The sequence below is a fragment of the Amphiura filiformis genome, chromosome 14 (assembly GCF_039555335.1).
Source record: "Amphiura filiformis chromosome 14, Afil_fr2py, whole genome shotgun sequence".
In the NCBI taxonomy this organism is placed as follows: domain Eukaryota; kingdom Metazoa; phylum Echinodermata; class Ophiuroidea; order Amphilepidida; family Amphiuridae; genus Amphiura; species Amphiura filiformis.
Window position 1 is genome coordinate 66,171,746 of NC_092641.1, and position 15,678 is coordinate 66,187,423.

The window sequence follows — 15,678 nt, forward strand, 5'->3', positions numbered from 1 at the left end:
CAATTGTCATTATTCTTATCGTTGGTTAATATTCACTTAATCCCTAGTTGAAACATGAAGAGTTAACACATTTTTAAATGCCCCACCAAGTTGTCCATTTAAACGGTTAAGTTAGATCAGGTTAGGCTGATCATCTTCGTAACATCTCACCTTTTGAACATGCCAAGGTTACAAGCGACTTCATCTTGATGGACGATAATGCAACTCCACATAGGGTTAGGATAACCAACCAGTTTCGGCAAGAAGGCATCGATCGGATGTTATGGCCTGCCAAATCTCCAGACCTGAACCCCTTGGAGCATTTGTGGGGATATTTAAAGTACCGGGAAGACAAGAGGATCAAGCCAACAACAACTTTCATTGGACTTGATCAAATTCTGAGACGGGAATGGGCAGCAATAGACCAGGGACGCATCAGACGTCTTGTAAACAGTATGAGGCGGAGGTGCTTGGCAGAAGGAAGCCACACCCGATATTAACTGATATGAAAGTGACCATTACAACAACAGTTACAAGAGACATTTGTAAAAATCATTAAATCACATGAGTTTAAAACTGAAAATGACAATGTGTGTAATGATATCTAAGTGTTTTTGTGTTGTTGTAAGTGCAACTTTCAAATCTGGACCTCACTACATTAAACTGACCGGTGTTTTATTGTTTTCTAGGCTATCGTATCAAATGAGATGTCAAAATGCGCAGAAATAAATTCTGCTTCCAACGCATTGTACAGATTTGTAATACAATATCCCGTTTTTGAATAATGGCCATTATTTAAGGGGGTTAGTTACTTTTTTTGATATGTTTATATGACTTTAAAAGGTCAAAAGACGATTGAAACTGTTGTATATCCAGTAAAAGTGTGAAAGTATTATAGATGCATATTATTCATCTAATGTTGGCAGGCAAGATGTGCTTATTTGGTTGATCAGCAAAGAAAAAAGGACACAATGAACAATCGAGACCCATAATGTAACAAAGGCAATAATTTTTGAAACGTTAAAATGGATGTTTTGTGGCAAGAATTAATCGAGAAAATTTGGAGACCATTCGGAAATGTTCCTCTCCCCCTACATTACTAAATCATATTTTCTTTTCATTACTTTCTTTCCAAGTGTCGCCGAAGGAAATAAAGATCAATCGAGTTAATGAAGAATTTTCTGAAGGAGAAGTAGTTGGCGTCATTGCTGGAACGCAGAACCCGTTTACATGTGTATCGAAAGGTAGCAAACCTGGTGCTGATATGAAATGGACGGTAGGAGACACGCTGATAGATCCCACGCCTCCTATTACAAACGACCCGAATAGTGGCGACAACAGACTCTTTGACAGTACCAGCATCTACGATTATGAAGCATTATGGGATCATCATCAAGCGAGTATCACATGTAACGCAACCAACCATGCTTTACCAACCGGCATCAATACATACATTACTCTCGATGTTAAAGGTAACATTAACAAAAAAGATAAAGAACTAAAAATAAAAGCATTTTTTTCTAAAACCTTTTTGGCCAATCTCAGCATAAAATTCCCAATTATGCGCTTCGCCCGCATTTGTCGCGGTGGAGTCATTGTGAAAGTTGGGCGGGGGAAATTATAATTTTGCATTCACGTATAATTATGCTCCATGATGCAGTCATGTCTACAGTAGAATTCATCTCGACCTTTGCAGGACTTAACAAAAATTAAAAGCTATTAAACCAAGATAACACTCATTGAAACAGCTCAACTGATTAAATCGGATCTTCTCTGGCTGTGCACATGTGACTGTTTTCATGTGCGATATCGCAATAAAGTTTGTATTGAGCTTCAGTTGGGTAACCGATTATAAAGGAAACGAAAGGAAACAATGGTATGTGTACTTTTGTTCACGAAATGAGGAAGGATGGCGTGCTTTTTGTAAACCAGCATTCTTGAAAATGAGCAACATAATGATTGTTGACTTAACACGGTTTGAAATAATTTCTTCATATTTTTGGTGTTATCTGTCGTTTACATATCCTTCCTAAAATACAAAAGTACGACCCTCTCCAAACACCTAAATTAGCTAAAAATTTAGGACATGTTACAAAACTATATTGTCTAGAATTTTAGAAGAGTACTTTTAATATTGGCCGGTTATTTTTCACACAGCGACGTTAACTAGGCAATGTACTATTACCTATAACATTAACTAAAACACCAAAGTACTAATATTTCCAAACATCTAAATTAGCTAAAAATTTAGGACATGTTAAAAACTATATTTTCTAGAACTTTAGAAGAGTACTTTTAATATTGGCCGGTTATTTTTCACACAGCGACGTTAACTAGTCATATCCCCATAGTTTTAACGTGGGACTATTTGTAGAGGTCACGCGTCAATGGAAAGAGCACTGTGTATTGTGTATAGGAAAACGGACAGTAACTGCAGTATGCCCCTTGGTAATTTTGACCGCACTACGTAACTGCCCTTGGTGGATAGATATTTTACAATCTTGTTAAACTTGTGCCTCCATTATCAAATTACAAATATCATCTTAACATGACTGCTAATATTATACATACAGGGTGTCCCATAAAAAGTTTCAAGAGAGGTGGTGATATTTTAAAATGTGTTTTCAACTACCACTCAGTAATTACATAAGTGAAAGCTACAGCTACATCTTTTACTTATCATTTGCAGAAAATCACATTAAGAAAACAAAAAGATGTGATCTCGGATGTAAACATGGTAGTAGGATAAATTCTGCAATTTTCGGTAGACTTTCGCACCGTACTGGTTGATTAAACTTGCATAATGGAGATTTACGTTCGTCCGTTTGTGGTTCAATGTGTCTATTTTTTCTATAAAAAAAAGATCTTTTTTCTTTTTCTCTTTTCTTCTTCTTAAATTAAAATTAAGTAGGCCCTAAGTTTTACCATGTTCATGGTTTTTGAGTTATAGGTGAAAAGCTAAACAAGTGCAATTTTTCTATATTTTGGCCAATCATTTTTTTCAAATTTTGAAAGGAGAACCGATTCTCAGAAACAAATCCTATGCCATGCATATATCACTTATATACAAAAACGAGAATTGCAAAATTGATGCAGCAAACATTTTTATATTCGTAACTTTTTTTTCAAAAGAAATCTGATTTTAAGCAAATTATAGGTGAAAGGCTTTCACATTATGTATACATTGAATGATCGCTGGAAACACATTAAAAATACCACATTCGTTGGAGCCCGCTTTCTATTTAACAGTACCTCCCATGGACGCAAGCGTCAACCTGTACGACTCTAACCCATACAATGCCTTGCCAAGTGGTGCTGTGAGAGAAGGTGTAGAACACACATTCCATTGTGATGTAATGGGAACGAGACCAGAGTCAGAAATAACTTGGCAACGAGGAAATGAAGCGCCATCTGGAACGATACGACGTGAAGCAGACGGAGAATTGACTAACACATTTGGAAGCCTTAAATTTACACCAATCCGAGGAGACCATAAACAAACATTACAATGCGAAGCCAGTATTGATGTGTCAGGAGCTGTCACAATAACAAAACAACTTACTTTGGACGTATACGGTAACGTTATTTTTGAAACAGCTCTTTTTTCCTTAATGTTGATATATAATGATGCATTTCACCTACAAGATAGCACGATGCAACGTCTCATTTTATTCGTGGAATTTGAATTGTCGTGTGGCATAATATGAAGTTTATTCAGTAGTAGATTGAAAGCAAAACACATACATCTTCAGACTATAACAAAAATTATACAACTTCAATTTCCACTATCATCTTCGATCACTTCACTTTAATTGGCAGTCGCGTACAGTTTAAAACAGAGTGTGTAGATTACCATTAACACCATTTGAACCTTTGTCATAATATTGCATGGAACACTAAACATTACTATGTGGCCTCTTTGTCCGGGTCTCTACACTGTTAGGCTGTCATTATGCACAGTCCACTTTTGTGTATCACTTCCATTGTTTTTTCAAGATTTTATTTTGTATATACCATGTGTATTGCACACAATTATTTCAATAATATGTGATGTGTTCTTCCTTGATACAGGTCCGCCAGATACACCTTCAATTACGGGAGGCTCCGATCTTACTGAAAATATGGCGTCTAGTGACATATCATGCAATGCTGCAGAGGCTTTTTCAGACGATGGATCCATCACTTGGTATAAAAATGACGTCGTGATAGAAAGTGGTGAAGGAGATAATATTCCAAACGGAGACCGTTATGACATACGTGATTCATTATTGCTGACACCAACAAGGAGTGATAATAGGAATACAATCAGATGTGAAGTACAACACGGGACACTTGCAGGACCATCATATCCAGCCGATGAAACTACTATTGATGTTAAGTGTATGTACACATTAATACGGATTTTAATTGTATTGTATTAACTGTTTAAGCAGTTGAATGAATGAACTACTAATTCATTTGTTGATTCATTTATTTATTGCCTTATTGATTTTCCTGGCAGTTTGTCCCCAAAGAGTTAATATTACGCAATGTCTACCAGTTGAAGTCGGACAGCAAACAACCCTTAGCTGTACCTCAAGTAGTAGCAACCCGGCAACGACTCTTGTATGGTATGAAGGCAATACCAAGAAAGACAGCACTCACCAACAGGCCAACACTACATCCGATTACTATGGTACCAGCAGCACCCTTGATTATACGACACGTGTAATCAAGAGAGAAGATTATGGGAATTTGGTCTTCAAATGTTGCAGTGAAAACTTAACACGTTGTACTGATACATGTAGTGATGTGTGTTCTCTTAATGTGCTCTGTAAGTTTCATTCGAATTTTTTTTAAATCTCATTTACATATTAGCCACGGCACAAGGGGTTCGTGTATTTAAGGCTAGTTTTTAGAGTAATTCCGTTTGATTTGTATCTTTTGACGAAAACTTCAATATAATGGAGTCCGTCAGAATTTTATGATATAATTAGCTCAGCTCGTAAGAGCCACAATGTTGTTGTTATTTTCATGCACTTTTATATCAAAGCAGCCAATCAAAAAAAAAGCGGTTAGAAAAGTACGCGGAGTTCATTGATTTTGTATAATGCACTCCGCGTACTACTCGCAGTGTTTGGGGCGCGTGTATTGCATTATTTTGTCCAATTTCTCTCCCAACAAGTAATACGCGTTCATTAACCTATAATTATATGCTTTTTTAATCCTCAGAGCCAGGTTTTCAAATTGGGGTTGGGAACCCAATGTGTTTTCTGTTGTTGTTGTTGTTGTTGTTGTTGTTGTTGTTGTTGTTGTTGTTGTTGTTGATGATGCTGATGGTGGTAGTGTTATTGATATTCCAAAAGAAACTTGTGTTTAATATAATTATAAAGCCTAAATCACATACCAATGACAATCATACTATAATAACTTGAATGAACTACATAAGTGACTTAGACTCTACTACAGAATATTTTCGATTGATATTGGCCTCCATACTATACCAAGTGTTGATCTGTTTCAGAAATATAACATGACAATATTTCATGTACCGTCAAATATGTTCCCATGAATGTACCATGATTTCAAATCTTGAACAGTAAAATGTTAGAGTTCACTTTCAAGTTATAACTATTTTTGTATTATGATCAAAGAAATAATGTGTCCTTAAATAGATCCTCCAGAAATGGTAGTCATCACCAAATCGTCTGCGGATCCTATTCTAGAAGGCACATCACTAACATTGTCATGTGGCGCCGATGGTAATCCTGATCCTAATCAATTCGAGTGGTTTAAAGATGACTTACCTAACGACATTGGTGATGGAACTAACGTCCTACAGTTTAATCCAATTTCAAGAGACGATGCGGGTTTCTATGATTGCAAAGCAAGTAACGGAATATCACCTGATGGTACAACAGAAGAAGGTCTTCCCATTCCTGTACATTGTAAGTATTACAAAGCAACTGCATACAAGCTACAACAATTAATACTCCAATTTTTGAAAAAAAAAGGACAATTAAAGATTTTGTGTACACAACATTTTGCCTAACTCCTCCACAAAAACCGTACGTATGTGTCAATATCATTAAAGTTCATCAATATTAACAATTATAGACGTGTGCAAAATTGAGTAATTAACGGATTTATTAATATAAGTAGATGCACACATTTTCAGCTAGTTTACAAGCTTGGAAGCAATACATTAAATTGTTACTGACTAATTTAAAAAGTTTAAAAACCACAAACAAATAAAATTAAAACACGAGAAACCTCCGGCGAAATGTTCAAAATGGTTGACCATGACACGGCTATCCACTGACCCAGCGATTTACACTATAATCATATCTTATTCTACATTATTGTTTTACAGATTCGCCAGTCATTGATAAGAAAAATAACCAACGTGGTGTTAATCCTGGGGGAAATATAATGATGGATTGTTTAACAAATGGTCTTCCAAATCCTCAAGTTTCATGGAAAAATCAAAAGGAGAGGCAATTTCAAATGACACCGATAAAATGACTATTTATGAAACAATCAAAGAAGACGACGGAGTTCATGGAACACTCTTTCTCAGTCAACTTCTGATTGAAAATGTAGCGGAAAGTGATTATGGGAATTACAGCTGTGAATCTATCAACTCTATTGGTGGGCCGGATATATTTATTATTTACCTGACTGGCCCAAGTAAGATTCCGTTCATATTGCTATCCCAAAAACTTGTGAATCAAAAATATTAACTATAAACCTGTACTTTTGCTTCATAATAACAAAAGATGTTATTTTGCGATGTTATCGACTCTTTTGCGCTGCAGTAAAGACATTTTAGCCATTTCGCTGCCTGCCACTTTTCCTACCTACCTACCAGACAGCATCATGCATGTTTGCACCCGCTGCTTGACGTAGGAGAAACTTCCATATGGCCCGTCCTTGGTAGCAACGTATGTATCTTCCCCAGACTACCTGGTGCCAAGTAAATCCAAGTCCTTTTAATATTTTTTTTTCAAGTTTTCCTAGGGTGACCAGGTCTCCTCTTTCCATGAGTGTTCCTGCGATGCGACACTCATGCATTCTCAGCAGATGGCCAAACCACTTTAAGCGGCGCTTTCCAATGATAGTGGTGCTTCTGTTACGTTGTTATGGATCGTTGGTGATATGCTGAGTCCATTTGATGCGGAAATTTTTTCTTTGGCATCTCATCTAAAATGAGAGAACATGATATTCTACGGGGATATTCCCCCTTACATTGTGGCTCTTGTATTGTTGACCCCTTGATAATACTCTCATATCATTCAGATGCAATGTGGGTCATATGGGCTGGGTCCACCTGGCCTATTCTGTAACGTTGTTCCATAGTCCAACGTCAGACATGTATTAGTTCCAACGCAGGTTAAATATAGCACCTCTTCATGAAAACGTCTTTGCATTCATTTACAACGCAATATAAAAACCATTGATGTTTATAATCTACATCTGCTTTTAATTTATACTCCATTAATTCATACTAATCATAGCTGTGCCTGGTTCGGTAACAAATTTGACCATAACCGCATCTACACTGACTTCGTTGTCGATCAATTGGAACGCTGGCTATTCTGGTGGAGAAGACCTTTACCAATGGTTCATCGTAGATTTTCGTATGTACAATAATAATCAGCCGGGAAATTGGGAAGGAGAAACCGAAGTAAAGAATGTAGTTACGCAATATGAAGTTACTGGATTAAGTGAGGACACACTGTATGACATACGAGTGTTTAGTGTGAATGACATTGGCAAGAGCATTGATGGAGAACTTGTTCAAGGAATTACTGGTTGTAAGAATTATATATTTATTATGCTCTACATTTGTTTTCCACGTTTCTGCAGTGCCAAACTGCCATATCCCATTCATTCTTATAGCCTTTATTTTTCCTCAAAAATGCTTAAAGAAGCAAAAAAATAAAGCCAATAAATCATCAAGAATAGTCATTCTTACAAAAACCTGCACGGTAGATTGTTTTTCAAACGGTCATTTAGATCATCTAAAGCAACGTAGAATATCTCTGAATGCCAATCAAAATAAACGTGCCTAACTTCTGAATTCTGAATATTGTTATCTGTTCCAATTTCTTCATCAGACGTTCCAAATCCACCAACATCTGTTGTCATCACAGATGTAACAACCACATCGCTATCAGTCCAATGGGAAGCGGGAGATCCTGGCAGGGTCGCACAGTGGTTTCTTATTGATTATCGGACATACCCACAGGGAGAATTTACAGATGACCCAATCAAAGTGACCGAAGGAATAACTCAGCATATTTTGACAGGATTGACTTCAAACACGAAATATGAAATTTTGATTCTCAGCGAGAACAAATACGGAATAAACAAAGAAGGAGCAACAACACAAAAAACAACAGATGGTAAAGGAACAAACCAAAAGATCGATGACGTCCTGTAAACTAAAGTCTGCACAAAAAGTAACTCAGCTGTTATAAATACGCCTATAGAGCGAGAAGGATGATTTATTTACACACAGTTTGATACCCCATTCGTCAATTGTCGTTCAATATTAACAACACAGTAGTGCTTTTACAGAAAAATACCCGAATTTAAAAGTTGGAGTTTACAGCGATCAATGGTTATAATGCCAGTACTGTAAACACGTAAAGCCCGCCATTATCTTCGCGCTTACTTCAATTCAATACAAATAACCGCAACTTTTAAATTGGGGTATTTTTCTTTCAAAACAAGACTGTATTTTTAATATTGAACAAAATTGGACAAATGGGGTATCAAAATGTGCGTAAATAAATCATCCTTCTTTTTATGTTGAAATATTGTGAAAACAATTATTAGTTCTGAATCTATAGGCGTATTTATAACAGCTGAGTTACTTTTTGTGCAGACTTTAGCTAGTTTCGTTTCTCAGCCGACCCCCTCCCTCCCTGCCAGAAACGTAATAATGAAATGTTGAAAATTCGGACATAAATAATAATAATGAAACATTCTTCTGACCGATGTTTTTGTACATACGTAATCGGGTATTTTTACCCCCTCCTTCCCACACGAAACTAGTTTCGTTTATAGGACGTCATCGATCTTTTGGTTTGTTCCCTAAGCAATCATAGTCATTTTATACATTTACAGTTTTTTGCCATTCAAAGCCAATGTAGATCCTACAAACCTATTCATGGTGAGAAGTTTTATTTTTTTATTATTACTATTTTTATTTCATCCATTTTAGGTTTGCCAATACCACACTCAAGTAACCTCGGAGTTATTATTGGTAGTACGACAGGTGTAATTATTGTTATACTTCTTGTTATAATCGTCGTGCTTGTTTTGCTCTTACGCAAGCAACGCAGTGAGAGGTCTAGAGGTATGAATAAAATTTTACAACAATAACTATTATTATTATTATTATTATTATTATTATTATTATTATTATTATTATTATTATTACTATTATTATTATTATTATTAACATTATTATTATTATTATTATTACCTTTATACTTGTTATGATTTATTACCCTCTACAGACCATGACCAGGCTACTGGATCAAGAAAGTGAGTTACTTAATTAATAGTTTCTAAATCTGTAAATTGCTGTTCAAAACATGTGTTAATTCAACGTTCAATTTCAACTCAACAAAACAACATAAACATCTACAATTTTCTTCTTTTTGTAAGAATGCGCATTACAGATACCGAATTGGCTTCATTAAAGGAAACAAGACACCATGGAGGTACAGATAATTCTGCATTTATAGGTAGGTAAAAAGCGCGGTGGGTTTAATAATCATATCCAGCAGAAATATATGTTTCTCTCTTTGTGTCCGTCTTTGGTAAACATGTCGGAAAGAAAAGTATCGTTAACAGCAATAATCAAGTGGTATAGTCTTTCTGCTCTTATACTTTTTGTGTTCTTATAAGGGAGAGCCAGTTGGTGCAGCGGTTGATCCCTTGCCTTGTTTTTAAAAAATCGGTGATTAGTTGTTTGGTTATCAAAACTTCCTTAATGAAATTTGGGGAGCTGTACAGATAGGTTTGCACCGGGATCGGCTGCAATGGGCCTAGTTGATGCGATCTGATTGTGATGATTCACGATGACAGCGACATTACAGCGCTTTTTAAAGCGCTTTTAAAAAAATCTCTAATATCTGGAAAAAGTCCCTATATAAATTCAAAATATGTTTATTTATTTATTTATGTTTGCTCATTCGCAGGGTGAGAAGCGAAGTTTTCTATCGCAACACATATTGCGCCTCTATATTTATACTTTAATCGTCATCTTTTTTTCGTACTCGTTTTACGTAGCGTCTAATAAGATCATAATTATTCATCAATTATTTTCAGAGACTGATTTGAATAAACAGGTAGAGGAACCATATGTCAATTATTTATTAAACGAATTTGTATTTCCGCGAGAAAATTTGCACATTCAAAACGAACTTGGTCATGGAGAATTTGGGCAAGTTCTGTTAGGTATGGCTACGGGAATAGTGTCGAGAGAAAGGGAGACCAAGGTTGCTGTTAAGACACTGAAAGGTGAGTATTTTATTGACACGATATAAAGATCAATAAATCTAACGGTGTAATGTGCTAATTACAGTGATGAAGTCAGTATTTGACATTTGCATTAATATCAATAGATACTTTCTATCCTAATAAAGATAATGCTAATGATGAAGCCAAACAGCAGTTAGTGAAGGAATTCAATTTGATGAAATCACTTATGCCAGCTCTCGTAAATCAAAAGAACCGAAATGTTATCCAACTGCTTGGTGGATGCATGGATGAAGGTATGAATTTCCTATATTGTTTTCATTCTTTCTCTTCATTTATACTTTTTGCCCGTTTAAATCCTCGTGTTTCCATCTAGAAGTTTTCCAATAAATTAATTACATACCTAGATCAATTTTTATATTTTGCTTTCACTGTGTCTTTGCTATTATAGTATATGTGTTGAATAACAGATTCTGGATGTACTTACTTGAACTCAAACCTAATCATTTCCTAACAATCATAATGAGTGCTATCATAATGTCGTTATTATCAATTATGTCTCCTGCACATTTAGATCCACTATACATGATATTAGAATATATGAAAAATGGCAACCTCAAGACTCTGCTTCGTGAAAGTAGAACTATTGGAGATGGCACCTATGGCAACCTCTTTGCTGGTAGTAAATCCTTTACACCAACACAATTGATAGGCTTTGCGCACCAGGTCGCTAACGGGATGGCTTTTCTAGCACGGCAAAAGGTAAAAGTTTAATAATAATTAAAATGTACAGTTTAAGAAATATCATAATGGAAATTAAATAAACATCTCAAAAAAAGTAACTAACCCCTCTTAAATAATGGCCATTTTTCAAAAGGGGCTATTTTATTACAAATCTGTAAAATGCGTTGAAAGCAGAATTTATTTCTGCTCATTTTGATACCTCTTTGATGCAAATTTAATAGTTATTTTTCAAAACATTTCTCAAGCGTCAACGCATTTTATGCCAATGGAAAAAATGATTTATCTCTTCCTTTTCCACATTAAAAATGGATTTTGTTTGGACTTAATTATTCATAATTTATGATTTTTAAAAAGGAATATGTGAATAAGATTTTTGTTTTCATTACTTTGCAACCGATGACACCCGATGACATAACATTTGCATTATCATCTTCCAGTGCATTCACCGAGATCTCGCAGCTCGTAATGTTCTCTTGAATGAATCATTCGAATGCAAAATATCTGACTTTGGTCTGGCTGAAGACGTCATGAATGGCGATGTGTATCGTAGACAAAATGAGGTGAATCTTATTTGGTATATTAATAATTTGGTACCGTAAAACCCCGTCTACAAGCATATAGTGTGCTTCTGATGAAAGCTCCGTTAATCCAGTCGCCATTATGGAGTTTGAGCAAATAAATTAAAATCCAAGCATATACAAACAAGTATTATTTTAAGACCGATCAATTATATTAGTATAATAACGCTTGCTTCGAATTAAGCTTTTACAAAAAACACTATATATGCTTGTAGACGGGGTTTTACGGTATATTGACTATTTTGTGTTCTATAGACTTACTTTCAGTTTTCAACTTAAAGATAATAATTTGATTTAAAATGCCATTTTTAATCTGCTTTTGCATTGGTATTCGTTTCGTGATCTCATTTCAGTGTCGTCTTCCATTACGTTGGATGGCAATCGAGTCCATCCTTGGTGATGTGCACACTACAGAAAGTGACGTGTGGTCTTTTGGTGTATTGCTGTGGGAGATTGTTACGCTTGGTAAAGATTGATATGTCTGGGTTTTTTTTTGGCTAATATTAATTATTATCGCTGACATATAAATAGGTTCCCACTGTTTACACGAATTCTTGAAAAGTTCAACGTTGATTCAACTTTACTGACTTTGCTCCGCGACTCTTGGTCCTGTAACTTTAGAACCATTTCGTACAAATTGACCAGATATATATCGTATAAATATGCGTATAAAGAGTGTTCTACTTGCTTTACTTAGCTCATTTGTTTAATATCCGAAATAACTGTAATTCAGAATAAAACACAAAAACACCCCCATCCATTCAATATTGAGTGGTCATGGTGGTAGTTAACTTATTTTCCAATTAAGAGAGGGTTAAATGATTTTGTTGTAACATTATATCCACAACTTTACACACATGTATTTCTTAAGGATCAAGACCATATCCAAAGCTGAAAGGCGATGCCATTCGCAAACTTCTGAAGAATGGACAGAGAATGCCACAGCCTAAACACTGCAGTGAACAATTGTACGTAGTGTACTAGTGTTTTTTTTATATATAGTAACAACAGTATTGAAAATCTTTGCATCAAATTTTGCAAAATGTTTTATATCATTTATATAACCTGACATTTAAACATTTCTGTTAACCTTTTGCGAATGTTTCATCTATCAAAATCAGACCAGGATTGATGGGATACATCGAAATCTTGATTGGTAGACGTACATGACGTAATGAGAACCTCTAAAAATAGTTGTCATCAGAAAAAAATATACAATGTATTGTGGATTGTGTAACCTAATCCACAATAACCCAAGAATGTACTCTTAATTCTTTTTCTTACTCCAGATATAACATCATGTTGGCGTGTTGGGAAAAGGAGCCCTCTAAGCGACCATCATTTGAACATCTGATGAAACTTCTCGACGAAATCTTAGAGGGACAGAATGTAAGGATCAACATCTTTTAGGATATTGGCTTTTTAAAATTATTGACCAAATAAGGCCAATTTGGGACTAAAAATTGTAACAACTTTTGGCCTTATTTGGTAAATAATTAAAACAATAAAATTCAATATCCAAAAAGATTTAAAAGCTTCCTGGAATGTAGCGTCTAGGTTACAAAAAACACATTAAAAATCAAATTTGAGATTTTTTTTTCCTTTATAGTGTGTTTATAAAAAACAAGGCAAAATTGCGGTTTGTGTGTGTGATTTTCTCTGGGTGTTTACACCAAATCTACGTTTATATTTAGATTCCTTGACTAATTCTCGGGGACTTTTCAACAATATGTGCTTTTATATATTTAATGGATATTTAAGAAGTTACATCACTTTTAATTAATGCATTTCTTGATAGTCCACAATCTCTTTAATAAATAAATGCAGATACATTTCTTAACATTCATTTAAAAGCTCACATGCAAATCATATTACGCATAATTAACTATGACTTCGATATACACAATGTACATACAATAGACCTGTTTGAGATATACTTTCAATTTCAATTAAGTAGTACTGATAAGTGAAATAAAAGAGATACATTGGATGCGAGATAGTTCGAAAACAAACTTTACTTTCTAAATGATATAAAAAAAGCATAAATCATGATTCCCAATACTGATCGATGGTCTGTTTTCCCATGCAGGGTTATCTGTCGTTGGCTAACTTTGAGACCAAGTTATACGAGGACGTCTCCTTACCAGCTCCGAACGAAAAAGTGTAGAAGAGTCGACTGGAGCCGGCTATAAAACGACAATACAATACAATACAATACAATACAATACAATACAATACAATACAATACAATACAATACAATACAATACAATAAACGGAATTTATATAAGTATGAACAAAGCGTTTTACAATGAATGATCTTAAAAGTACAACTTATACTACATCTTAGGCTACAATAAAATGTACAACTTAATTAAAAATAAAAAACAAATAGGTTTGGTTTTCAGATTAGGTTTTCAGATTAGATTTACATGTATATACAAACGCTCTATCAAAACGTTCAATGAAATGAGTAGATATTAGATAAGTTAAATCCAATATTATAGTTAAATTGCAAAGTATTACTTCAGCAGGATTTGAAATAAGCGTCGGTATCAGCTGTCAATATAGGCCCTATGCGATGTAAAAAGAACATGCGCTTTTTATACGAATATGTCAAGATTTATGTTTACCAAAAGTTTTTGGTACTATTGAATTGTAGATAATTTAACAACAATAAACTGGCTTTGAGCAAAACGAGTTCTTGTCGAAAACGCTCTCATTTCCATTTACCCTAGACCTGTTCTGGGCTTCATGGGCTCTTTTGTTTCATTTGTGCACCATTTGAAACTAAAATACCCATTTAGTGATCCCAACGCAAGTACAAACAAATCAAAATTGTTTATAAATTGCTTAAAAATGACGAATAAGTCATTAAAATTGCATAAATGAAAAATTTGAAAAAGAAAACTGTAGTATTGGTGAAGTCGAAGCCCCATTCATACATGTAGCTAGTACTGTCAGTATAACAGATTCATGTAAAATGTCTTTTTGTTTAGCACATCTATGACAGTGATAAAGGTACCAAAATCTGAATTTTAATAATTTTTACGATCGTCCGGATGAGCAAATCAATGAATGGGCCTTTAAGTTTAGAATATAAGAAATTAACCATATAGGTAATTTAGAGGCCATTAACCGGCGTAACATGTAGAATATATATTGCATTAAAAAATAGGCAGTTCTTGTAAGATATTTAAATCAATGACCAGTATAGAAAAGAATGCCGTATAAATTGGCTGGAAAGGAATGTAAATATAAATATATAACAGAAATCGTTTTAAGGCAATTTTTAGTAAATTATCCAGATAACATGCATATATTGGCCCAACATTGGTTTTCGAACACCAATCTTGGCATCGGCATTATTTTGCCGCCCATATTGGGCCAATCTTGGCTGACCATCGGTAATCTTCATATTGGCATCACAGTGGCAGCCTAAATCGGTCCAATATAGGCCCAATATTGGGCCCAAGCCCAATCTTGGACCAATCTTGGGCTCATGAACAAATAATATTGTGCCATTATTAAACATATATCGGGCCACCATCGGATTAATATCGCCATGTTATCTGGGTAAATAGTACCATGTAACTTACATATATAGTATTGCCATAATTAAGTACTAACTAACTAGGCCTGTTGACTATGATTATAAAAAAAAGATAGATTGTGACTAGATTTAAGATTTTTTTGAAAAGATGTAGTAATCCATGTATGTGAATTAAAAACTAAAATACAAAAAAGAATTGTGTTATTTTGATTGTTTTTTATGTCTGATTTTTGTTTGTTCACACAACTAACACATTATGGTTGTCCCATTTGTCCAACTATTATACATAGGCCTACAACGCTCAGTGGCGTAGATTTTTTGTTGATATTGGGGAGATTGGGGGGAGGGGG

General features: G+C 34.8%; 1 protein-coding gene across 1 annotated transcript; it reads left to right on the forward strand.

The window, feature by feature from the left end:
* Positions 1-188: 188 nt before the first annotated feature.
* Positions 189-15,470, forward strand: LOC140169589 (uncharacterized). Its single transcript, XM_072192854.1, is given in 21 exon segments — positions 189-432; positions 1,116-1,451; positions 3,229-3,555; positions 4,051-4,359; positions 4,481-4,792; positions 5,634-5,906; positions 6,332-6,476; positions 6,479-6,648; positions 7,476-7,775; positions 8,079-8,366; positions 9,191-9,325; positions 9,489-9,516; positions 9,640-9,719; positions 10,306-10,497; positions 10,602-10,751; positions 11,030-11,217; positions 11,637-11,759; positions 12,131-12,242; positions 12,649-12,745; positions 13,067-13,166; positions 13,867-15,470. Coding segments are annotated over 21 exon segments (3,987 nt in total). The 3' UTR covers positions 13,945-15,470.
* Positions 15,471-15,678: the final 208 nt, after the last annotated feature.